Source organism: Musca domestica, unplaced genomic scaffold (assembly GCF_030504385.1).
Source record: "Musca domestica strain aabys unplaced genomic scaffold, Musca_domestica.polishedcontigs.V.1.1 117, whole genome shotgun sequence".
Classification (NCBI taxonomy): domain Eukaryota; kingdom Metazoa; phylum Arthropoda; class Insecta; order Diptera; family Muscidae; genus Musca; species Musca domestica.
The window spans coordinates 1,632,391-1,660,341 of NW_026712147.1; the positions used below are offsets into that span (position 1 = coordinate 1,632,391).

The 27,951-nt window shown below is 33.4% G+C and overlaps 3 protein-coding genes across 3 annotated transcripts; 2 read left to right on the top strand and 1 right to left on the bottom strand.

Annotated features, from left to right (window-relative positions):
• Positions 1-1,306: 1,306 nt before the first annotated feature.
• Positions 1,307-14,478, top strand: LOC101899347 (myb-like protein X). The gene is made up of 8 exons (XM_059132236.1): positions 1,307-1,507; positions 1,562-1,924; positions 2,459-4,295; positions 8,343-8,413; positions 10,673-11,035; positions 11,365-13,409; positions 13,467-13,683; positions 14,004-14,478. Exons 1-8 carry the CDS (start codon positions 1,469-1,471, stop codon positions 14,169-14,171), a joined length of 5,103 nt encoding a protein of 1,700 aa, XP_058988219.1. The 5' UTR covers positions 1,307-1,468; the 3' UTR covers positions 14,172-14,478.
• Positions 14,479-15,152: 674 nt separating this feature from the next.
• LOC101899169 (endoplasmin homolog) lies at positions 15,153-20,655 on the bottom strand. The gene is made up of 5 exons (XM_005180141.4): positions 20,426-20,655; positions 20,211-20,306; positions 19,851-19,933; positions 16,732-18,011; positions 15,153-16,436 (listed from the first exon to the last, which is right to left on the bottom strand). Exons 1-5 carry the CDS (start codon positions 20,463-20,465, stop codon positions 15,530-15,532), a joined length of 2,406 nt encoding a protein of 801 aa, XP_005180198.2. The 5' UTR covers positions 20,466-20,655; the 3' UTR covers positions 15,153-15,529.
• Positions 20,656-23,088: 2,433 nt separating this feature from the next.
• On the top strand, positions 23,089-26,167 carry LOC101898995 (uncharacterized protein DDB_G0271670). The gene is made up of 3 exons (XM_005180140.4): positions 23,089-23,425; positions 23,487-24,878; positions 25,706-26,167. The coding sequence occupies exons 1-3, from the start codon at positions 23,350-23,352 to the stop codon at positions 25,726-25,728; spliced, it is 1,491 nt and encodes a 496-aa protein (XP_005180197.2). The 5' UTR covers positions 23,089-23,349; the 3' UTR covers positions 25,729-26,167.
• The last annotated feature ends 1,784 nt before the right edge of the window (positions 26,168-27,951 follow it).

Sequence of the window (27,951 nt, forward strand, 5' to 3'; positions counted from 1 at the left end):
ACACTCTAAGACAGAAAATTGTTTGTGCAGGTCCACGTCTTCGTATAGCCCCCATATAACGGTACCTCCCAATATTCGGTATTTTCATGATTTTAGCGTCATTATTCACCAGAATTGTTTCAAATTTTGAAGTTCGTAAAGGATGCTACAGCCTATGACAGAAAATTGTCTATGCAGGTCCAGCTTCAATATTTACCGTTTATTTCAAGTTTCGAATTTGAATATGGTAATGGCTTATGACAAACAATGCCTATGTAGGCCCACGTCGTATAAACCCCAATATAACGGCTATATTTGGTATTTTTAAAATTTTAACAGAATGTTTTAAGGATTTTATTTTTGAAAATTTCCAACTTCGTTCCAAATGGTGGAGGGTATTCAAAGTTCGGCCCGGCCGAACTTACTGCTTTTTAACTTTTTTGATATACAATAGGTATATCCTTTTTTTATATAAAATTTCAATGCAGGGCAATGTGATCATATTTTATGTCTAATAATAGAAAAAAATCACCGTCGTACTTAAAAAAACGACAAAGGCGATGTTTCGGACATTTTTTGCGTTAAGAAACAACGACATCATAATATAACATAATATAATAAGATAATATATTCACATATTTCATGTTTCCTAAAATTGTAAAATGTAGAATAATTTATGTATGTATGCTGTTTGGTTTCAACTTGAAAGTGATATTTGCCTTTTCCGCAATTTTCTAGCGATTACTTGAAGTGTTGAGAGATTGGGACCAACATTCAGGGGAATGATGTGAAACCATTAAAATTAAATATTTTAAGAACTATTCTTCTTCTATTCAATTTATTTATTTTTATTTTATTATTATTATTTATTTTCAATTTGTACAGAAACCTAGCCGAGGGTTCCAAAAACTTATATACATGACTACTCTAAATTAATTATAATATCCTTAATCCTAATAGACCTACTTAAAATTAAACACTAAAACAAATTAACAATTAATTGACGGTTCCATAATCCGTTCCATAATAATCCAAATTCCGAAAATGTATATTTTTGAAATTAAAATAATTTATTGAAAATTAATTATTTCGTTTACATTTTTGGATTTTGGACTCTGAAACTTGTATTATGCACAAAAACAAATTTGTATGTGGTTTTTGTTACGATTGTTGCACAACAACATTTGCTGTTACCTGTATTATTCTACCATGCCTTACACTAAATGAATTTACCACAAAATTAAGTTTCCATAAGTCATTGTGTGACCAGGTTGCTTAACAAAGAGAAACATATGTTCATATGTGCACCATGACATGTGATTAGACTGAAGGAAGAAGAAGACTCAAAATCGTAGCTGTGTCCAAACCAAAAAAAACACTGTAAATCCTTGATTTCTTGCAATGGTGATCAAGGGTTAAAGAAACAATAGAAAAGCAAACAGGCTGCATAATACTTATGAAAACCCTTCCGTAGAATATACTTTTAAACATGTATTTAAAATTTGAAACCACGTTGAACGTTTACCAAGTAAGTAGAATCCAATTTTCTGGAAACAATAAATTTAAATTGCCTCAATTCCAGCATGAAGATAAAATGGTTCTATGTCGGGTACATGTAATATCCCCGGTGGCTGATAAAACGAGCAATGGTGATAAAACCTTTAGCACCTGTAGACCGTTAACAACCCACCAGTGGTCTTGTTTTGACAAAGAATTAAAATCATGGTTGGATACGAATAGGGAATGGGCTGATATCGACGTGGACAAGGAACTACATAAATTCTCTGTGAAACCGAATGTAGAAGTTAAGATCAAGCGATCCAAGGTTTCGTCTAAGTATTTTAACAGATGTTTATACAAACCGCCCATCGATGCTACTGATGATGTGGCTAGTAATGATAGTTTACCTGTTCTAGATTGCTCTTTGGAATATAAAACGGCCAAGGTAAGTACAATATCTATATGATTACGAGTTGTTGACGATCTAGCAATCTTTTTTATTTGAATTTCAATTACGAAATATTGTTTAAATGACTTTTACTTCAGACAATTTATTGCATTGCAAGTTTTACTAAGAAACATATGTTTCATGATGGTCTCACACAGAACTGTCATGACATACAAATAATCACTTTTCATTTTGTCTATTTTATATAGGTAATATTTTTGTAATCAAATACAAGTTCGCATATATCGTTTTTATTGAGGATCCATATTTTCCGAAGTATCGGGTCTCGAACTAACCCAAATGTCCTAAATTTCGCAATAATACACATCTTTAGATACTCTATTGATAAATTGAGAAAAGTACCTTAATAAAAAGTAGGTTCTTCTAAAACAGGTGTTGTACATTACACATTCGGCGAACAAGATATTCCTTCATATGTCGGTGTACTGTGCTCCATTGGGAGAAGAAACAAAGAACTGAAACAAATGTTATATTATTATATCTGTTTTTTTTTTTTTAATTACGCTATAGGTCGTTGCTACTACAACAATACCCACAGAAGAATACAACCCCTACGAATATGATCCCCATGTACCTTCGACAAAAGAACAGTCCATATGTCCGCCGTCATACAAACCATACACTCCTACAAAGAGAACGCGCAAAAACAGTAGTATTGATAACATAAAACCTCAGGGCCTAAACTTTTTGGGATTTGACAGCTCTGAAGATACATATTCTCCGAATATTGAGAGACATTTAGCTGCCAGTAAGATTTCAATACCGGTATATAAACCTGCTCCTATTGATGAAATACGTTCGCCAGATCCTGATAACGAAGTTATTCTCGAGTCAGAGGAGGAGATAATGCCAACAAAAACGCATAGATCTATTAGAGTAAGAGACAAACATATATACAAGACTGATTCCGAATATATACCACATAGTCAGGAGACACACGAAGTTGTACCTGCTTATAAACCAACGCCAATTGAAAAAACCGATGATGATTATGGTAGAAAGCGGATAAAAGAAGATTTGGATGCCGGCGAAAAGACAAAGTCTCAAACTAAAAAGCAATCGAAGCAAGAAAAGGAGGTTGCTAATGAAAAACAGGAAAAATCTTCAAGAGAAGAAAAGAGTAAAACAGCTTACATAAATGAAAAGAAGTTAACGGAAGACACAAATAAACTAGCCGCACCATCCAGTGATGACGATTTTGATGAGGAATCTCATAACGTTACATATAAAATTAACAAGGATAAAACGTCAACGAAATCTGAAACTGGTGACAGCAGCAAGAAAAGTTCAGTGTCTCTGAGTGAAGATGAATTCGAAAGAATAGAGTCGAAAGATAAATCATCGAGTAGTAAAAATAAGAAGGATAAAAAAGACTATGAAAACAAATCAGTGCCTAAGCCGAAAATTGAGCGAAAGAGATCGCAAAGTACGGATAGCAAATCAAAAGAATCAACTTCGGGCGATAAGGGCACAAAGTCAACTATTAACCTGCCATCAATCGAAGAACAATCTGAAAAAAATGACACAGAGGAATGGGAAAGAAAACGCAAAAATAAAAATAAATCTCCTAAAAACGAAAAACACTCTTCGAAAGAATATCTTACAAATGAGTCTGAAACATGTAGCCTGAAACAACATCGAACTAGTGAGGATGAATTTGAAGCGAGTGCATCAAAATCTAAGGGGAAAAAGAAAGAGAAAAGATCATCATTTGGAGCTATACAGGATGAGCACATTGCTGAAGAGGTTGCTGCTGGTGTAAAAGAAAAGAAAAAGGACAAACGAAAAGAAAAACTAAAAACAAATGACAATAATGCAACACAAGAAGAAAAGGAGAATAGCAAAGACATTACGGAACAACCGTTAAGGCCAAAACGTTTTATCGAAGAAGTGGGACAGCATGAACGCAAAAAGAAACAAAAGTCTTCGCCAAAAAATAAAGAACTCTTCGGTACCGATGACGATGATGACAACGAAGTGGAGGACAATTCAAGTAAACTTTTATCCAGCGACAACAATAATAATGTCAATAGTAAAATGCATTCGGTGTTTGAAACTCCAAAGACTGATAAGAAAACCAAAGCGATAATTATGCAATCTTCGTCGCCATCACCATCGGCGAAAAATAAACGTAAAAATGATGATTGTGAACAAGAAAAGGCTGGAAAGAGTAAATGGTTAGGCAAGAATCAACAGAGTGATGATTTGATAAACGATGAGTCTCCGAAATCATCCTTGAAATGCACCAAAAAGATTAAATCATTATCCAAAGATGACAAAAGGAAACGTCTCAAGTCACCATCACCCCAGCCAATGGAAATTGTAATGTCGCCTGAAACAACAGTCTGCAATTAATGAAAAATTTAAGGCTGCACTGGAAAAAGTTAATATTTTTCCGAAACGTGTTGAACAACTGTAAGTATCTCTCTGCTACAATTTAGATTTTCATTGCTTTCTTTGCATGTTTTTATAGATGCCTGAAAGACATACCACTCACAGATGTAAGGGACACATTTTCTCTATACAAAACAAATCTTTGAAAAATGTCGCAAAAAAGACTACGTAAAAAGTCATGATGGTATTAATCCATGATACAATTAAATCAAGGTAACCCCATTTCAAATTATAGTAACCAAGTCTGCATTTACCTTGTCAACTTTAATGGCATAGAAAAAAGGTTTCCATCTATTTTTTGTGTATATGCACTGGATTTGTAAATATACATTTTGACAATGAAATGTAGTCAAATGAATAATTTAAAAAATAACTGCAAACATATACTTTCATGACGTTACCTCCTTTGTTGTACCATGTGTTAATCATTGCATTGTTATTGGCCTCCAATAAAAATTGATGGAGAAATTATCAGAAAAAATATAATAGCAAAGAAAATATGGATGATTGGAAGTAGCTGTTGCTTTTTTAACTAAAGTGAAAAACTGTTAAACTATACTATCAATTGCTGAGGGTGATCATCTTTGGTCAAATAGAACTCCCATATTTTTGAATCGGGCTGCCGTAGAGAAGCTACATAGATTAGTATTAATGAAAAATGGTCAATTTTTAAAATAGCAAACATATTTCTGAACATCTAACCATCGTAAATGTCACTGAAAATTTCCATGCTCTTACTAGACGCTGCTCAACGCGACAACGTATAATAAATAATAATAACGTGTTTAGTTCACATGTTAAGCCAAGAAAATAAAAAAAAAAATAAAATGAAAAATAAAAATGATATAACTTCGATAAGGATTATAATAAAAAATTTTTTATTGGAACAATAGATATAACGGACCGAGTTTCACCAAATGGTAAAATGCGGTTGAATATGAAACAATCTGCTCAATTTGGGCTGATATTACATACATATGTATATTGTGAGCAATAACCGTAAAATCGGATGAAGATGTATATCATGGTAGAACTAAGAAGGTAAAGTCTTGTAAACATATGTTTGCAATTTTATTAAATTTATACATTTGACATCTCATTGTTAAAATCTATATTCATAAATCCATTGTACACAGACAAAATCAGAGATGGAAACTGTTTTTTATGCATAGAAATTTAACAATGTAAATTACAGAAAATGGGAGTGCAAATTTGAAATGAGGTTACCTTTATTTCATTGTACCATGATGTATGTCGGAGCTATATAAACATCTGAACCGATTTCCATAAAATTTTGCAGAAATGTCTTCGAGCTGTATCTGATGTCCGGTATCAAATATCATTGCTGTGGAGTGCATATTACGGATGAAACATATATATGGGACGTATGACTATATCTGAACCGATCATCTCCAAAATTTGTTGTACTTGTTTCTAGGATAAATTCAGTCGTAATTGCCAAAACTCAGTTCATTTGGGCTGATATTAACCATTTGGTGCACAAAAAAATCTTGATATATATGGGAGCTCTATCCAAATCTTATCCGATCTCGATAACATTTGACTGAGATATTCCTGGGCTGTATCTGAATTCTGGTACCATAGATCATTGTTGTGGAGTGCATATTACGCATGTGAGGGACTTTAGCTTCAAATCGGATAAAACATATATGAGACTTATAGCTATATCTGAAACGAAACCTGAAATCAGTTGAAGAAGTATATGGGAGATATATCTAAATTTTAATCGATTTTCACCTATGCATCGACGATATCTGCAGTTTTTGTACCTTTAAAAATATATAGAATATGATTTTGAAAATAAACCTTGATCTTTCATCCAGTTTTCGTGGTTTTAATTATTTATTCAAAGTCAATGCGACAAGTTGTTTGGGTTTTTGAGTGTTTTGATAGTAATTTTGACATTACAAGCCAAGCAGGTAACCCTCTATACTTGCAATTTTTCTAAGTTAGCCTACCTTGTCTTCATTGTACCATGGTTTGACCTTTTGCTGCGCGCCCCCAATGAATGAATCTTCAATAGTAGAAATAACAGGTAGCAACATAGGCGAAAATTGCAACAAAGGAACTTTTGTGAAAACTTGATATGTCAAAATTGTAAGCAAGACGAATTCAAATAGAAATCGGACAAATTGTTTTGCACTAATCAAAACATTTTATCTTGAGACATTGAATAATTTTGTTTTGGTTCATTGAAATTAAAAAAATAAAATTATGCAAGAATATTTTGTTTCGTTGTGATTTGTAATGTGTAAATGGTCTCAGATTTTAGCGAACTGGGAAAGAGAAAGTAAAATCAGATTCCATAAGAAGTCCAAAAATTCGAAGTAAGACAAGAAGCAAAGAAGTCGTCCTCAATATGTGGATTTTTTACAAACGTTTCTAGATTTTGATCGTGGATTTCTAAACATTAAAGATACCTTCAAAACATCAGATCCTTGATTATTCAAGAACTTTTCCGGGTCTAAAATCTTGGATTTTTTAACAAAATTTCCGGATCTCAATTCGTGAAGTTTAAAGAATATCATCGGGTCTCAAATTGTGACTATTTTTAGAATAACTCCGGTTCTTAAATAGCAGATTTTTAAAACCAATTTCCGGATCTCAATTCGTGGTTTTTTTAAATCACTACTCCTATCATGAATCTGTTACGATTTACTTTAGCCCTCAACATTATCAATAAATGTCCATTCCGAATATTGTAATGATTCTTTCTATCTCAATTTGGTTTACATGAGGACAATGGCGATAGCCTTTTAAATTATGAAAAGTATTGAACAGGAAAAGGAATCCTTTGAATGAATTTATTTTCTTAATTTCAATTTTGAAGGATAGAGAATGCATTTATACATAGGTTAACTTAAGGAAGGTATTGGACTTAGCTTGTCCTCCAATATACGTTCTTTTAAAAACCATACAATGCCTCAAAATTTACAATTTCAAAATTTTCAATGTTAATAATTATTTACGTTCCAGGCATTTCGTTCATTTTTCGCGCTATTTAACTCATTTTAAAAATGAGGAAAAATGTGAAAAAATGAAAACAACTTGTTGTATATAATTTAGAATAAGTCTGACAGGAAGTTGGTATAGCCTTATTTCTGTATTTTTGTAGTTTTGCGAAGCTGTTCTACCTCCTTATTGTACCATGGTTTTACCAAACGAGAAGAAAATATTTTACAATAAGTGTTCACATTGGACCCACTGATTAAAATTTTTTTGATGCATAACCATGGTAGAATAATACCGGTAACAGCAAGTGTTGTTGTACAACAATCCTAATGCAAGCCACACACGAAGCAGCTGGTTGTACAACTTGGAGAGGTTGTATTCAAGGTTGTATCGTTTGTGGCCCGGTTGTACGAAGTTGTGTCTCGGTTGTACAAAAAATCAAAATTTTTTGATATTTGGCATGTTGTACCATCCGATTGTAATGTTTGTGGGCATGTCGCATACAATTTAATTTTGTGTTTATTTTCAAAGAGGCAACACCATTGTTTCGCACATCAAAACAACACAATCAAATGTGTGATTTCAATGAAAATATAAAAAAATAAAAAAAAAAATATATGAAACACGGAATTTCAAAAAATTAATAATAAATAAAGGCTATTAATTAAATTATGGAGCACGAAATTATTTCCGGTGTCATCTTAACTCAAATGAACTTTTCGAAAAGTGAAGTTGTACACAAAGTTGTATCGTTTGTGGCAGAAGCATACAACTTGACAACCCTCCAGGTTGTACCAACGGTTGTATCGTGTGTGGCTTGCATAACGTTTGTGGGCATGTCGCATACAATTTCATTTTGTGTTTATTTTCAAAGAGGCAACACCATTGTTTCGCACATCAAAACAACACGAAATCCAACCAAATGTGTGATTTAAATGAAAATTTCAAAAATTAATAATAAATAAGGCCTATTAAGTAAATTATAGAACACGAAATTACTAATAAATCAAATGAATTCTTCGAAAAGTGAAGTTGTACAAAGAGGTATACAAAGTTGTATCGTTTGTGGCTGAAGCATACAACTTGACAACCCTCCAGGTTGTACCAACGGTTGGCTTGCATAACAACCACATACAAATTTGTTTTGTACGTAATACAAGTGTCAGAGTTGTATGTCCAAAAATGTAAAAAAAAACAATTAAAAATTAATTATTTAAATTTAAAACAAAATGTTCATTAAATTTAAAATGCAGACGAATAGTTCATGGTAGAAATAAGAAGATAAAGTCATGAATTCATAACTGTTTTTTTTAAATTATACATTTGACATTTCATTCTCAAATTTTTATACCCTCCACCGTTTGTAACACCTCGAAATATACATTTTAGACCCCACAAAGTATATATATTCCTGATCAGCATAAAATTCTATGTCGATTTAGCGATGTCCGTCCGTCTATCCGTCTGTGGAAATCACTCTAGATTCTTAACGAATTGAAGTAGATTGATAAAATTTTACTCAAATGTATATTCTGTCTGCAGGACTTTTGGTATTGAAAATGGGCCATGTAGGTTCACGTCTTCGTATAGTCCCTATATAACAATACCTCCCGATATTCCATACTCTGTTGATTTTAGCAACATTATTCACCGAAATTCTTTCAAATTTGGTATTTGATGTTCGTAGTGGATACCACAGCCTATGACAGAAAATTATCTGTGCAGGTTCACGTATTTTTTGTTCATTGTTTCATTAAATTGCGCGAAAGGTAATGATCTCTTAAAAATATGATGGTAAGTGGTCAATCCTTCAATTGCGTGGCAAGTCTGTTGAATATCATTAATGCGCGTTCCGCAATTTAAGTTTCCTCCAATCATTGATTTTGGAAAATATTTTTTTTTTTTCAAAACACTAAATACATACACAAATTTGACAGAAGTCGGGCACACAAAAATGTAATCAGCTGGTAGCTCTACCTTACCTTTTTATTGTTCCTTGGTAGATACTACAGCCTATGACAGAAAATTGTCTGTGCAATTCCACGTCTTCGTATAACCCCCATATTCCGATATTCGGTATTTTGATGATTTTAGCTACATTATTCATCGATTTTTTTATAAGTTTCACATTTGAATATGACAAAAGTTTCCTATGCAGGCCCATATCGTCGTATATACCCTAATGTAACAGCTACATTCGGTATTTTTAAGATCTTAACAGAATTTGTAACGGATTTTATTGTTTTTGAGAATTGCCAAATTCGTTCCAAGTGGTGTAGGGTATTCAAAGTTTGGCCCGGCCGAACTTACAGCTTTTTTACTTGTTTATTCATTCATCATCCTCTAGCGTTTACATTTCGGATTGATCATGACTATTGACAATAGTCGATTGGTCAATTAACAGTGTTACCATGGTAGAAGAATATAGGTAGACGCATCGACACAGCTGCTGGGACAATGAACTGTCAAACCAATTTGGGAATTGAAAATGTTGAATGATAAATTATTTAAATTTCTAAAAATTGTTGATATTCGCGAATTATAATAACCTCCGAATGACGTCGTATAAGAAAACATTTAAAAATGTACTTATATTTGAAAAAACATTTAAATTTTTCTTACATATCAATACTCCCAAGCGTTGATGCATCTACCTGTATTCTTCTGCCATGAGTGTTACCCCTTATAAATATTTGTATATTTACATACAAATATCCTAACACTAATTCATGGTAGAAGAATACAGGTAGTCGCATCGACACAGCTGCTGGGACAATGAATTGTCAAACCGATTTTGGAATTGAAAATGTTGAATGAAAAATTATTGAAATTTGTAAAAATTGTTGAAAAATTCATAATATAACAACCACCGATTTGCGTCGTATGAGAAAACATTTAAAAATATACTAATTTTTGATAAAACATTTTAAAATTTTTCACATATTAATGTTCCCAAGCGTTGATGCATCTACCTATATTCTTCTACCATGCACTAATTAAATTTTACCACATAATAAAGTGTACATAAGTCATTGTGTGACCAGGTTGCTTAACAAAGAGAAACATATGTTCATATGTGCACCATGACATATGATTAGACTGAAGGAAGAAGAAGACTCAAAATCGTAGCTGTGTCCAAACCAAACAAAAACACTGTAAATCCTTGATTTCTTGCAATGGAGATCAAGGGTTAATGAAACAATAGAAAAGCAAACAGGCTGCAGAATACTTATGAAAAATCTTCCGTAGAATATACTTTTAAACATGTATTTAAAATTTGAAACCACGTTGAACGTTTACCAAGTAAGTAGAATGCAATTGTCTGGAAACAATTAATTTAAATTGCTCCAATTCTAGCATGAAGATAATATGGTTCTATGTCGAGTACATCTAATATCCCCGGTGGCTGATAAAACGAGCAATGGTGATCAAACCTTTAGCAGCTGCAGATCGTTAACAGCCGACCAGTGGTGTTGTTTTGAAAAAGAATTAAAATCATGGTTGGATACGAATAGGGAATGGTCTGATATCGACGTGGACAAAGAACTGCATAAATTCTCTGTGAAACCGAATGTAGAAGTTAATATCAAGCGATCCAAGGTCTCGTCTAAGTATTTTAACAGATGTTTATACAAACCGCCCATCGATGCTACTGATGATGTGGCTAGTAAGGATAGTTTACCTGTTCTAGATTGCTCTTTGGAATATAAAACGGCCAAGGTATGTGCAATATATATGATTAAGAGTTGTTGATGATCTAGCAAACATTTTCCAAAGTATCGGGTCTCAAACTAACCCAAAATATGTTTGTAGAAGAATATCTCAAATTTCGCAATAATACACATTTTAAGTTTTAAAATACTCTATTGATAAATTGGGAAAAGTACCACAACAAAATATAGGTTCTTCTAAAACAGGTGTTGAACATCATATATTCGGTGAACATTATATTCCTTCATATGGAGATGTACGATGTTCCATTGGGAGAATATCACTAAACAGAACTGAAATAAATTTTATATTATATCTCTTTTTTAATTTCGCTTTAGCTCGCTGCTACTTCATCAATGCCAACAGAAGAATACAACCCCTACGAATATGATCCCCATGCACCTTCGACAAAAGAACAGTCCATAAGTCCGCCGTCATACAAACCATACACTCCTACAAAGAGAACGCGCAAAAACAGTAGTATTGACAGCATAAAACCTCAGGATCAATACTTTTTGGGATTTGACAGCTCTGAAGATACATATTCTCCGAATATTGAGAGACATTTAGCTGCCAGTAAGATTTCAATACCTGTATATAAACCTGCTCCTATTGATGAAACACGTTCGCCGGATCCTGAAAACGAAGTTATTCTCGAGTCAGATGAGGATATAATGCCAACAAAAACGCATAGATCTATTAGAGTGAGGGACAAACATATACACAAGACTGATTCCGAATATATACCACATAGACAGGAGACACATGAAGTTGTACCTACTTATAAACCAACGCCAATTGAAAAAACCGATGATGATTATGGCGCAAAGCGGATAAAAGAAGATTTGGATGCCGGCGAAAAGACAAAGTCTCAAACTAAAAAGCAATCGAAGAAAGAAAAGGAGGTTGCTAATGAAAAACAGGAAAAATCTTCAAGAGAAGAAAAGAGTAAAACAGCTTACATAAATGAAAAGAAGTTAACGGAAGACACAAATAAACTAGCCGCACCATCCAGTGATGACGATTTTGATGAGGAATCTCATAACGTTACAAATAAAATTAACAAGGATAAATCGTCAACGAAATCTGAAACTGGTGACAGCAGCAAGAAAAGTTCAGTGTCTCTAAGTGAAGATGAATTCGAAAGAATAGAGTCGAAATTTAAATCATCGAGTAGTAAAAATAAGAAGGATAAAAAAGACTATGAAAACAAATCAGTGCCAAAACCGAGACTTGAGCGAAAGAGATCGCAAAGTACGGATAGCAAATCAAAAGAATTAACTTCGGGCGATAAGGGCACAAAGTCAACTATTAACCTGCCATCAATCGAAGAACAATCTGAAAACAATGACACAGAGGAAAGGGAAAGAAAACGCAAAAATAAAAATAAATCTCCTAAAACCGAAAAACACTCTTCGAAAGAATATCTTACAAATGAGTCTGAAACATGTAGCCTGAAACAAGATCGAACTAGTGAGGATGAATTCGAAGCAAGTGCATCAAAATCTAAGGGGAAAAAGAAAGAGAAAAGCTCATCATTGGATGCTATAAAAGATGATCCCATGGCCGAAGAGGTTGCTGCTGGTGTAAAAGAAAAGAAAAAGGACAAACGAAAAGAAAAATTAAATTCAAATGACAATAATGCAACACAAGAAGAAAAGGAGAATAGCGAAGACATTTCGGAACAAACGTTAAGACGTTCCGGACGTTCACCATCTAAACCAAAACGTTTTATCGAAGAAGTGGGACAATATGAAAGCAAAAAGAAGCAAAAGTCTTCGCCAAGAAAAAAAGAACTCTTCGGTACCGATGACGATTATGACACCGTGAGACAGCATGAACGCAAAAAGAAACAAAAGTCTTCGCCAAAAAATAAAGAACTCTTCGGTACTGATGACGATCATGACACCGAAGTGGAGGACAATTCAAGTAAACTTTTATCTAGCGACAACAATAATAATGCCAATAATAAAATGCATTCGGTATTTGAAACTCCAAAGCCTGATAAGAAAACCAAACCGATAATATTGCAATCTTCGTCGTCATCATCATCAGCGAAAAAGAAACGTAAACGTAATGATTGTGAACAAGAAAAGGCTGGAATGAGTAAATGGTTAGGTAAGAATCAACAGAGTGATGATTTGATAAACGATGAGTCTCCGAAATCATCCTTGAAATCCACCAAAAAGATCAAATCATCATCCAAAGATGAGAAAAAGAAACGCCCCAAGTCACCAACACCCCAGCCAATGGAAATTGTAATGCCGTCTGAAAAAGAATTGGAAATGATACGCAACAAGGCCAAACAACAGTCTGCAGATAATGAAAAATTTAAGGCTGCACTAGAAAAAGCTACTATTGTTCCGAAACGTGTTGAACAACTGTAAGTATCTCTCTGCTACAATTTAGATTTCATTGATTTCTTTGCATGTTTTTATAGATGCCTGAAAGACATGTCACTCACAGATCTAATGGACACATTTTCTCTATACAAAACCGACTTGGATCAAATCTTCGAAAAATGTCGGAAAAAAGACTACGTAAAAAGTCATGATGGTGTTAATCATTGCCTTGTTATTGGTCTCATAGATCATAAAATCCAGTTGAAAATGTTGGAAAAATTATCAGAAAAATACAATAGCAACAATAGTACATCGGTAAGAAAATATGATTGGAAGTAGCTGTTGCTTTTTTAACTAGACTGAAAAACTGAAAGTCTAGTTTTCAATTCCGGTTAAGCTGTACTATCAATTGCTGAGAGTTGGGCTGCCGTAGAGATGATACATCGATTTGTATTAATGAAAAATGTTTACTTTTTAAAATTGCAAACCTATTTCTGAACAACTAAAACATCGTAAATGTCACTTAAAATTTCCAAGCTCTTACTAGACGTAGTTCAAAAAGCAACTGCTCGACGCGACAACGTATAATAAATAATAATAACGTATATAAACAATTTGTATTTGTTTTTTTTTAGCAAGCCTCCATGTACGCCAATGCCCTTTTGCCTGAATGGATTTTACGGATATTTATGAAACGCTACGATTTAAATCGGTCTGATGCCATACAACATATTGCTGACCAAGACGCCTATAAATCATATACCGATGCAGAAAATGAGTCTTCATTTTTAGATGACCTATGATATATATGGTGTAGTTATGATAATATATGTATATGGGGCGTCTTAATATCGAAGTTTTACATTTAAATTTATATTTTCATTTTGTTATTTCGAATCAAATTAAATTTCAATATTAAAGCTGTGCTTTCATTTGTTTAAATACTATTTTACTCTAGTTTAAGTTTTGTGCAGTACCATAAAGAATTAAAATAATTATTCCACCATAAATTTTGTATTTCTCTGCAATTTTCTTTGTTATTTAAAGCACAATTGTATGTGTAAAAAAAAAAAAACTATAATAAAAGTCTTAAGATATTCATATTTAAAATACACATGAATACAAAATATTAATTGAATTTGAGATAAGATGTATTTATGTGGTTTGTCTGGTACCAAATATCATTGTTATGGAGTGCATATTGCAAATACGAAGGATTTAAAAGCCGAATCGAATGAAACATATGTAGGAGCTATGGCTATATCTGAACAAATTTTCACCAAAATTTGAAGTAATTGCTTCTAGGCAAAATTCGGTAGGATGTGCAGAAATACACATACATACCCATATGGCGCACAATACAATTTTAATCAGACGAATATATTTATGGAAGCCAAATCTGAACCAATCTCGATAAAATTATTGAGCTATATTTTATATATTTTTGAATATCGTGGTTGTTTAGTTCATATAACTGCTGTGTACAAAATTCCACCTCGATCAGGCAATAAATGTAACCTGTGCTTTGTTTAAAATACATAGAACAGACGGACTCCACTCAAAATGAGATTCTCACCAAAACGAACTATACCTCCTTTCGCTTGCTTCTCCATGTTACAACAAAGGCACAAAGACATAAAACCCTGACTAAATTCATACTCGTGCTATAGATCGATTTTTATTGTATTCACCTATACTCTTTCGGTCAACAATATATGACTACCTCTGTTTTATTTCGTTTCCTTGAATACTACATGCCTTCAATTGAATAAAAAGTCAAAATGTATTTTTTAAAATATATATATATTTATCATAGAAAATATTTCCGTTTTGTTTTCATAATTTTATTTAATTAGAATAAATTTGAATGTTTGCAACCACCGAGTAATTCTTTAGAACAAAAATGAAAGAATTTGCTCGGAATATAGTTTAAATAAATTAAAAAAATTATACAAAATATACAAGATATGTGTGTAACTTAAACAATGAATTTTGTGTAAATGAATGGAGGAAAAAGGAACACAAATCGGCGATGATCCTCTTGCCATGATAATGCAACTTGTGTCTACCATTATGTCTTCTGAGCGTTTTCTACAAGAAACTATAAATTCAGTCTAAAAACTAGTAATTAATGAAATGCTTTCACACAGAGTGTTCTGTTTTAAAGCTCATCATGGTGGTTGTCTTCATCATCTTCATTGTCATTGCCGCCATTTGCAGCATTATCATCGCTGGCTTCTTCAGTTTCTTCAACATCATCATCATCTTCATCGAGTTCAATTTCTTCATCAACAGAAACACCCAATGTCTGGCGCATCATTCTTTCAATGGAATCGGCAAAGTCGGCAGTTTCTTGTAGCATGAAGCCCGAACGCAAGGTTGCTGTACGGAACATCATGACAGCCATATCCTTGGCAGTTTCGTCAGCCTCATCGGCTTCCACACGACGCAACAGCTCACGAATCAATGGATGTCTGGGATTGATTTCCAAAGTTTTCTTTTGATTCAAATAGTAAGTGCGTTGAGGATCATCTGATTTTTGATGGGCATTGGACATGGCCAAACGTTCCATATTACCGGTCCAGCCGAACATACCAGCAACCAAGGCACAGGGTGAATTGCTTAGGCGTTCAGAAACTTCAGCCTTTAAGATTTGACCCTTAAGGGCAACTTCATTCAACCATTTAACCAATGGAGCAAAAGTGCTCTTCAATTCTTCGAATTTATTTTTGCTCTTTTCTGATTCGTTTAGTTTGAAGCCTTCCTTGGCAACGTTTTGGAATTTCTTGCCATCGAATTCGGGCAAAGCAGAAATACAATATTCATCAACAGCTTCAACAAGGTACAAGACTTCATAGCCCTTGGCCAAGAGACGTTCGACGAAGGGAGATTTTTCAACTTCACCACGATTGGCACCAGCAATGAAGTAGATATTTTGTTGTTTCGGCTTCATACGCTCAACATACTCGGCCAGCGAGGTAACACCTTGACCATGGGATGATTGGAAACGCAAAAGTTTAGCAAGGCGGGAACGATTGCTGGGATCTTCCATGATACCAAGTTTGATGCTGGAAGAAATAATTAAAAACATGATTTATTACAAAATATTCACAGAAGATAAAATTTATTACAAAAAATCGATCCTATCTTTCCTAATAAAAAGATTTGTAATTTCAAGATAAACGAAATTTTATGACAAATTCAAAACAATATTTGATTTGGTAGCCAAATCTGCGATAATTATATAACATGACAATCTATAACATACAAACATTTCTCGCGAAAACAAATGCCAACATATCATCTTTAAATTTTAATCAAAATTTTAGTCATTGAAAAAAGGATCGTAATAATATTACTTACTTGGTTGAATATTCCTTCCAGAATTTCTCATATTCCTCCTTGTTGATCTTCTTAATCATATCCAATACTTTGCGTACCAATTTCTTCTTGATGACCTTAATCAATTTATGCTGTTGTAAAGTTTCACGTGACACATTCAAAGGCAAATCATCCGAATCAACAATACCACGAATGAAATTCAAATAATTGGGCATCATATCGTTGAATTCGTCAGTGATGAAGACGCGGCGGACAAACAATTTAATATTATCAGACTTGGTACCATAACGGTTGAATGATTCTGATGGTTGAATTTTAGGAATGTACAACAAACTCTTAAAGGTGACTTCACCTTCGGCAATGAAGTGGGTATGTGTCAAAGGCTCGCTAGTATCTTTAGTCAAACTCTTGTAGAATTCAGTATATTCATCATCAGTAACTTCGCTTGGCTTGCGTGTCCAAATAGGTTTGCTGTCATTGATCAAAGTCCAGTCGTGGACGGTTTTAGAAACTTTTTTGGTTTTGGGTTTATCGCTGTCGTCTTCATTGGTATCTTCTTCGATTTGAACATCATCTTCAGAAGTAGTGTCGTCCTTTTCTTTTTCTTCTTCTTCTTTCACTGGTTTTTCATCTTCAACAGGCACCTCTTCCTCAACAGTCTTGCTGGTCCACAAACGAATGGGGAAGTTAATGAATTGGGAGTATTTACGGATCAAGTTTTGCAAGGTATCTTGTTCCAAGAAATCCTGAGCTTCATCCTTCAAATACAACGAAATGACAGAACCACGTTTCAGGGTATCACCGCGAGGATCCTCAACAATGCTAAAGCTATTGGCATCAGATTCCCAAATGTATTGCTTATCATTGTTATGTTTAGTGGTCACCACAACGCGATCGGCCACCAAGAAGGCAGAATAGAAACCAACACCAAATTGACCAATCATATCATTCATATCTTGTCCATCAGCCTTAGACGGATCTTGCATTTTGGCCAAGAAATCAGCAGTACCCGATTTGGCAATTGTACCCAAGTTGTTGATCAAATCCTGTTGGGTCATACCAATACCAGTGTCCATAATGTGCAAAATCTTATTTTCCTTGTCGGCTTTAATGTGAATGCTTAGTTCAGGATTTGTTTCCAATTCATCTTTATTGGTGAGAGCCAAGAGACGTATCTTATCGATGGCATCTGAGGCATTGGAGATCAATTCACGCAAGAAAATCTCTTTGTTGCGGTACAAGGAATTAATAATGAGCTTCATCATGCGATTAACCTCTGTCTGGAAGTTAAACTTCTCAGCCTGCAATGAAATAAAAATGTAAAAAAATTATTAAAAGGTTTCTTGCACTTGTGGTGAATGGTTTCTTGCCAACACAAAGCTGACATCTCATGTGAAACAATTGTATTTATACAAATAAATATCATGTGTCGCAACAACAACAATTCATAGGTGGACGACGAAGAAAGTACGTAATGTGATAGTATTATGTGGCGCCTTAAATGGTGTAGCATTACCCGCAAAAATATATGTTATTCCAGTTACAATAGAGGAAACTCTGTTACGACTATGGAAATGTACGAGACAGAAGGGTCGAGTTGGTTAACCGAGGAATGCATAGAGTGAAAAGCTGAATATTTGGCACAAATGAAGTTAACACTTAACCTGCATTTTAAATGACCATTGTAAGAGACGTTGAATTAAATATAAAACGAAATTTGAGGTTGATTAAAAACTAATAATGAAATGAATGAAACTTAAATCGGCCGATAACTATATAACGTCCAGAGAGCAACTTAACTCTAAATTACAAAGTTAAATTAAAGCTTTATCTCACGTATTGTTATTTTACCTTATCTATTCTCCATGATATAAAAACTACTTAGATCGTTCTATATATTTTAACATAATGTTCTGAAAGTGATTTTTTTACAAAAAGAATTAAAGTGAAACCCAAGTCATTGTCTATCTGTGAAAATACGAATGATTGCGAACGAAAAATAGTGGTTTATAGTAACATTTGGCCTACAAGGAATTGGGGTTGGCGAAATAAAAGTCATACTCATTATAATATTTGGTACAGGTAGCTTTGAAAGATAAATTTAGAAAAAAGTGGAGCGGTCTGGATATTTGTCTTCCGCCGGGTCATACGGAAAATATAAATCGAATAAATGTAATCAATTGTGTGGAGTAACAAGTCATCATCATCTTCTAATGAAAATGATAAAATTAGTGGAAAGAGGATTGAAAAATAATGATTGAAAAAGAAATGCGTTAGAAGTTTTATCTGGAAATTGTATTCGTTGAGAAATTAGTATCATCGAGCGATCAAATTTAACGCACTGAATATGTATTACTGATTGTCATAGTTCGACAATCTGCTCACTGGAAATATACAGGTAAACTTATATTGCACTTTTGCAAGAAATTTGTGATAGAAGCAAAAAAAAGCAATTTAGTTATTACTATCAACAATTAATGCAACAATAGTATGCACATATGAAAAATGTCATTATTAAAAGATCAATATGACGCTCCGACACTGCAAGGATACCACAAGAAGAAATTGTACTTCATTGTTCAATGATTAGAATTGGGGCCATATTGAATATCCACATAATAATCTAGCGACATTTGATTATTTTGCCTCGCAATCAAATCTACTGTAGGCATAAATCATCATTGATGTAAAGATATTATCTAACGCCTTGAAGAACTTAATAAGAAATCCTTTTCTAGTAATATCATTTTTGGCACATATAATAATAGTTGCAGTTCTAAAAACATATGTCACCCTTTGATCTCTCAGTAACTCCCAGTAGAGCAACATATTTTGTCGGTGTAAAAAATGTTCTGAATTTCAAAACACATTTTTAAACGTAAACAAATATTTCGTTGGCCCGCTAAGCAGTTCACCACAACCTCCACTCTATGCAATGTTATTTGAGCTTTCGCCCAATGTCATGTTTGAACTTCCAACAAATTTACAATAAAAGATCATAATCTAATAATTGAGAGCATGACCCAATTTTCGAACGCTTTCATTGTTATCCAAGAATTGACATTCACTTTTGTCCCGCGTTAAACGTGAATGACGGCGATTGGGTGGGCGTATTTCAACAATATGGATCATACACATACCTTTTCGCGTATTTCCTTCAATTGGGAAACATTAAGGCCATCCAATTTAATGGCTTCTTCTTCACGTTGAACGGCATCGGTATCTGAAAATATATGTAAAATGATAAGTTATTGTTAGAAAATAACCAATCGAACTTAAAAATAATGTTGTCAAAGTTATCTCTCATTGACAAAAACCACAGATTACAAGGTAGATGTTAGTTTTTGATTAATCTGACGTGGTAATTGTTGCTATTTACCGGTCATTCAACACAATCAAAGTAGGGCTATGTCAGTAAAAGCTAAGTGCTTTGATAATGATGTTGTTGGTGTTAAATGCCGAGTGAGTACACATATGAGAAGGGGGCAAGATTTACGTACCGGTTCTGGAACCTTCTTTGAATGATCCCAAGTTCAAGTCAACTGTTTCGGTGGCAATTTCTTCTTTAGCGTCATCGGCCTTTGTCTGGGAAAAACCTGAAAATCGACGGATTTTTGTTTATAAAATATGCAAAAAAAAGTTTACAAATCCAAAAAACACAATTGCCGAATTTGTTGGACCGGCATAACAATTTTCACTTTCACAATGAACCTACCCGCAATTAATAACAATCCCACTAGAAGTAAGTACTTCATTCTTCTATTTAACTAATGCAACAAATTCTTCACTATTTTAAATTAATTTATAACAAAAAGTTTTTACTGGCCACGTCTGCTTAAAAAATGCAGGAAGGTTTTTCCACCCTTTTTTGAAACCAAAGAAATTTCGCACTAGACCCGTTCAAATGTTTACTCTCCGGTGCTAAAACAACTAATGAGGGAGAGCGCTACTTCAACTTGACTTGTCAGCTCTCTTTCAATCGGTCAATGTTTTGTATGCAGAGTTGATTTAAATAGGAAGAGCATCATGACAGAATGCAAAAACACAGATATGATAACAACGAACACGAAAGCCAAAAAAAGATAAGTGAAAATTTATATATTTTATTTCAATATGAAATAAGCACTAACTAAATTTTCATCAATATAATTATACAAAATATACATACATGTATTTGTTATTAATTACCAAGAAAAGCAATGCTGTGTTATTTGTTTGCATTCACACGCAAACAATTCTGATTGGTCCAACTCAGCCATTTCTCTCTCTTCAATGAGAGTGTTTATTAGGTATTAGGGTGTTCGAGAAATTTTTACAGCGATAAACAAAACTTTTCGTCAAGCTGTGTTGCTTATACAAAATTCAGTTGTTTCCCGTCCTCATACGCGTACCTTTAAACATTTAAATAAGACTCACCTCGTTCAGTTTTACAAAACTATTAGTGTGTGAAGATAGACTAATATGTTTTTGTTTCAAAATAGATGAAGGCTATATACTTCAAAATTTCTATTGGAGCAGATAATTTTAAGTTCCTTGCCAAAGGATATGATAGATTTTTCACAAGATAAGACTTAATCTACAACAAATATTATTTAAGGGCAACCATATACAAATTGGTTTTTGTATGCATTGCATAACTAAAAAGGAACAAGAAAAAAATGCAAACATTTACTAGAGTCTTATTCTTATTCTATATGATACCGAAAAAATTGCAAAACTAGTAGATTCATGGATTTTATGGACCAGAGCAAATATATGCTCTCATCTCTGATTTATGTATATACACATTTTGACAATGAGATGTTGTCAAAGAAGTTTTTTTCAATAGAAAAATGTACTTGCAGGGCTATCTAAAATCCGACTTTGGTCCTATTATATTAATCCAATTTTCTTTTATCCCAAAATTTTACATTTTTCTGTATCTGTTTGAAAAAATGTCCTTTTTTAAGCAATACACATAAATATGCAAACAGTGTATATGTTTTGACAGAATAGAGCACCAAAAGAAAAATGTATTTTGGAACAGACTGATTAATCCCACTGGATTTGTTATTTATATACGGCGTTTAAATTGCGTTAGAACAAGTGCAACACTGTAGTGGAGACTTGAGTCAAATAGTAAGTTTATAGTTTTCCGGATTAAGAAAACCCAGTAAATTTAAATTGTCGACAAAAAGTTCTAATGTACACATACTATTTGTTGGCTTAAACAGACTCTAATACAGATTCAACGTTTGATTTTGTTTTGCGACACATATTGACCAAAAACAACAAAAAAAGGCCAAAACGTATTCAAGTTTGACGTTGTCATGTGTTGTGCTAGGATTTATTTGCTTAATTCGCATATACTGAAACGGACTTACAGTACAAAAATAAAAATGTTCATTCCCGAATTAATTTAGAATCCGAATCGGCATATAGATGAAACACATCACTGTTTTTATATTAATTGTCCCAATATTAAATATTTTTGGCAAAATAATTTTTTGATTCCATTCATGGTAGAAGAATACAGGTATGTGCGTCAACGCTTGGGAACATTGACATGTCAAAATTTATAAAATGTTTTTTTTTTTCTCAAAAATATTAAGATTTTTATACGTCTTCTTATATGATACCAATCGGAGGTTGTTATGGTATACATTTTTAAACAATTTTTACAAATTTGAATAACTTTGAATCTTAAATTAAAAAATTGGTTTCACAGTTCATTGTCCCAGCAGCTGTGTCGATGCGTCTAGGCGCATCAACTGAAATGGAATTGAAAATGTTGAATGAAAAATTATTTAAATTTATAAAAAATTTTAATACGCGTATTATAATAACCTCTGAATGACGTCGTATAAGAAAACATATAAAAATCTACTTATATTTGAAAAGTCATTTAAAATTTTTGTCATATCGATGTTCCTAAGCGTTGATGCATCTACTTCTACCATGGCTAGATCTATTACATCCTGTGGTCTAACTTTTAATAATGGGCTAACCCTTATAATCCGTAGAAACTTTTGTATGTAAACTTTCTATTAGATTTGAAACTTTTTATGTTTCGTTAGGTATATTCATGGTAGAATAATATAGGTAGTCGCGTCGACACAGCTGCTGGGACAATGAACTGTCAAACCAACTTTGGAATTGAAAATGTTGAATAAAAAATTATTTAAATTTGTAAAAATTTTTCAAAAACTCGAATTTTAATAGCCTCCGACTGACGTAATATAAGGAAACATATAAAAATCTACTTATATTTGCAAAAAACATTTAATTTTTTTTGACATATCAATGCTCCCAAGCGTTGATGCATCTACCTGTATTGTTCTGCCATGGGTATATTGTAAAAGAATACTGTCAAACCAAACGTTTTTAAAATTCTTGTTTAAACATGACATTAAATTTTCTCGTCCCGTATAAATTATTACCGCAGTTAGTTCACATTTAGCCGGCGTTGCGATTCTTACATTACCAACGCCGTCGATAGTCATTGCAGAGGCTCCATACTCTGCTACCTTTGACAAGCCGCACTTGTTGATATTTTTCCCGCATTTGTTTTCTTTCATGTTTTTCTGCATATAAATCAAATAAAATAACAATTTAATGTATAAATATTAACAAAATAGTGATAATTTCCAGTTTTTCAATATGGATAATACTCCGAAACTGCAACGAAGGTCTTCGCTATCGTTGAGTACGCGTTTGAACAACAAGCGACACAGTGGTAAATAAAATTGCTCAATCAAATCTAGGGTTGATTTAATTGTTTCCTTTATCGTTTGCAGCCTCACCACAGACCTTAAAGAGAACAGCTGGTTCGAACAGTGCCTTAGGTAGCCGGGATTCCAATGGCATTAAAAATGAAGTAACTCGATCACCATCGATTATTTCTATTTCTTCGGATGGAGGCATTGAATGCTGTACACCACCTCACAAAAAAATTGGAATGTGTGTGGATGACTGTGGAGATTATTCGCCTAAGTTATTCGACAGCAGTTTTTCCCCATCATGCCTTCTATCTCAGACACTGGCCATTGACAGCCCAGAAGTGGGTTGGAAATGGAGTCGCTATTCTGCGGGCTCCAAAGAAGAATTATCCTCACGGACACCGGATTCTGCTTATGCTGCAGATAGTAGCTTTACTTCGGCCGGTTCCAGTAGCACCGAAATTACAAATGCACGCACCCGAGAACGTTTGGCCTACGATGCGTTGAGAGAACAACAAATTAGAAAGGTGGAAAAAACCCGAGCAGATCAAAAACTGAAACAACGGTGTGCCAAATTACAGGAGCAACTAAAAAGCGCTGGAACGCAAAAATCATCTTCTAGTTCTACTGGCAGTTCTAATTCAACTAGCCAGACTGTAACCTCAACATCATCATCGTCAACGCCGGCGACAATCTCGGCTGATACTGTAGTCAGCATAACTCAATCTACACCATCGACTGTTAAAATGGCATCACCCCCGGATGCCGTTTGCAGCGTAGGAGAATCTATAGATGATTTTTTCAATGATTCTGATGAGGATTGTTTCCTGTTGGCAGCAACACAGGAAGTAGAATCGATGATGAATAATAAAAATGATGCCACGAAAAATTGCAACAAGGCTGTTACACCTACAGCAAGTAGTAAGCAACTTTCTTTAACGAAAATAAATGAAAAACCATTCCCATCAAAGACTGATGAAAAACCATCATCATCAAGAATGAATGATAAGTCATCATCAAAGATGGATTATGAAGAGACAACAGCTAGCATTGCTGATACTTCTTTAGAATTGGCTGACACTTCCTCAACCTCTTGTGCTTCAGCTACGAAGGAAAAACGTTCCTCATTTTATATGAAATTCCTAGAAGATGATTGTCCTGATGATTGGTTCGTATCCCTGGACGAAATTATTGAAAAAGCAACACAGACTAAAAAGCCCCGAACATCATTCCAACGTTACAAATCTCTGCCTATGAATAACAACAACGACGTTGAGGGTAAAAGTACAATACCAAAAGTCATTACTTATAGTGATCCAGTCTTAAATGGCAACACATCAAAGAAGGATACAATTGTGGAAGCTCCAGGCAAATCGTCATCATCAGTATCAACGACATCGTCATCATCAGTGCGATCAGTAATAAAACGGCACTCAAGTAGCCATGCTCTAAGCCCTTCTAATACAAACTGTGAGTAGATAAAAACAACTAGTATTTCTCGTCGTGTAATTGAGTAATATGAGTAGATTTTCCTAATCAGCATTCAATTTCTTTACAGCATGACAAAAAGTAGTGACACATAGGACATGTTTTAAAACTCTTGTCAATTCCAGAAGAATAATATGTGTTTCACCATAGTTTTTTAGCTGTTGTCGATAAAAAAGTTATGTGTTTTCCATGTGTGATATACATTGGATGCAATATACATGTCTGACATGGCATTTAAACGATGAATATGCGCGTGTTTTCTACGCTCCTCATACATTTACTACTTTGTTTGTTCTAAATAATTAATTACAACTCTTGAATTCAAGACCGATTCGACTCTTTTTTAATGGGATCACCTATTGTGATGTATCGATTTCAATTGACGCGTCTGTCCAATAGCCTGGATGTAACATCAGCAGCACAAAAGGTCATAACATTTGTAGTCCTTATCCACCATATTTTACAACATGTAGAAAATTTCCGTGTGGACTTTATTGATTGAATTAAAAAAAAAATTAATTAAATTAAAGGATAATTTGAAATGACTTTCCGGGCGAAAACTCAAAAAGGATAGGCCACTTAAAAGAATTTTTTAAATAGCGATTGTCGATTATCAATTACACATAAGGTCACAATGGTTAGTCTAGTCTACTTTGTTGTTAAATAACATTCGATCTCCTTTCTCCGTATAATAACACAAATTAAAAATATATGTACAGGGTAAAATGCCTATTTGAGCAAAATTTTTAAGAAAACCTACCCAAACATTAAGCATTTTAGTATTAATTTGTCTTTTTATTTCTTTGCAGATCGTAGACGACAACATCAGTAGATGAAGTAAGTAAAATAAATCTAAGGCATCTTACCAATGCTATAATGAAGTATGAATATGAAGTACCCTATTTTTTCAAGAATGAGATATACGTTTTTTTATTGAATTCAATACATATGCCATGTTATTCTGTTATCAATAGATTTACCGATTATTTTTTTATTATATATTGTTAGTAGTTTGTAAGTGCAGTATTTCTTGTACCATATTTATGCATTCTCCTTTATTTTCCTTAATTTTAAATGTGACTCGCTTATGTTTTTTTTTTAATTTAAACACACGTCCCCGAAACCAAAACCATTTAAGATATTGGAAATGAAAATACATATGAGCTGGAAAAATCGATCATGAAAGTATTATTTATAAAAGATTCAAATAATTTTGGAATATACACGAAAATTTGATTTTAATAATAATTAAGAGATGATGTGAACACAAATTAGTAGAAAACAACTCAATAGTGGGATGGTAATTTTGCTCTTATTTTTTATTAACTTAAAATTTTGTAGGTATTTCCCAGTTTTTTTCAGGCAAACCAAATACAATAGGTTTTCTAATATTAATACTTTTTAGTTCTCATGGATACTCATGGAAGATCAAATTGCCCAAACATATAAATAATACCGGCTACCAGATACATCGTTTTATATCCGATGTGTTGCAAGGTTTCCACAACATTTTCTTAATAGTATTTTGTGATATGAATATTCCTTATTAATGCAGATTTACAGTCAAATATGTCTTCTTAATAGTTTGAAATGAATCAGCGCCAAATGCATGGATATAAATATTAAAAACCATTGACAATTCTATGTTGTTTAGGTTCTTTACACATGGCAATCCTGGTATCAAAGGAGAGTGCCTGAATCAAAGCAGTTTACATTTCACTTCGAATCCATAGCAATAAAATGTAGCTTTTTTGTTATGATTTCGAAGTAGCATGCATATGCTTAAAAGATATGAATTTTTAGCAACAATCCAATGTGTTTTAAATGTTTTTTGATATATTGTTGTTTTTGTAGTCCTACTGAAGTGCCACAAAAACGCCATTACAACATTATGTACTGAGGGCATTATAAGTTTCATTTGCCAAAAAGTTTATAACAACTCGAAATACAATATTTTGGAAGTTTGTGACGTTTTATACTTTTTCTGCGTTTTAGACTGGTATATGACGTTTTCGTAGTTTACATCTTTTCGGCATTTGAAAATCTAAAAAAAAACAGTCAAATTTCCCATCTTTGGTAGTTAGTGATATCAGAGGAACAAATTTCTTGAGGTAATAATCAACTTATTAGGTAGTGATTTCAGACTGGACTCATCGAAAAATAACCGGAAAACAAGCGAAGTTCGTCAAGCTATTGAATGAAGTGTAATATTTTTGTAGAAGATTTGATAAATTTATATATGGTATCAATATCCAAATCTGAACCGATATCGATAACATTTGACAGAGGTATTTCAGAGCTGTATCTGATATCATTGTTGTGGGGTGTATATTACAAATGTGATATATTTATCCCAACCGATTTTCACAAATTTTACAGAAATCTACTCCATTTGGGTAGATATTAATCATTTGGTGCACAATAAACGTCAAATCGGATGAAACATATATATGGGAGCTATATTTATATGTGAACCGATTTTCACCAAATTTGAAGTACTTGCTTTTAGGGCTGAATTCGATCAGATATGTCGAAATTTGGAGGAATATTACACATATAGCGACAATAATATTGAAATTGGATGAAGATATATGGGAGCTATATCTGAATCTAAACCGATTATCACCAATTTCAATAGGGTTCGTCCTTGGGCCAAACAAATGAGTTGTGGAAAATTTCATCTCAACCAGACAATAATTGCCACCTGTACTTTGTTTACAAAAATACATGGAAAGACTGACGGTCATGTATAAATCGATTCAGAATGTGATTTTATGAAGAATATCGAAAGGAACTATGGGTGTATTTAGTTTCCTTCCGCATGTTCCTTTCCTTTTGTGTATATGGACCCAAATATTATCAATATTAGAACCTAAGGCTCAAATTTAATCTTGAAGTAAGTCACGATTGAGAAATGCTCAAGATTTAGTTTTCTGAAATTTTTAATTTTTAGGTATTACGCTATGGGCTTGAAAATTCCATGCTATTAGATGTAAGATTGAAATTATGTCGTGTAAAGCTACTTTACTTTATCGAATCCATAATAAAAACAATA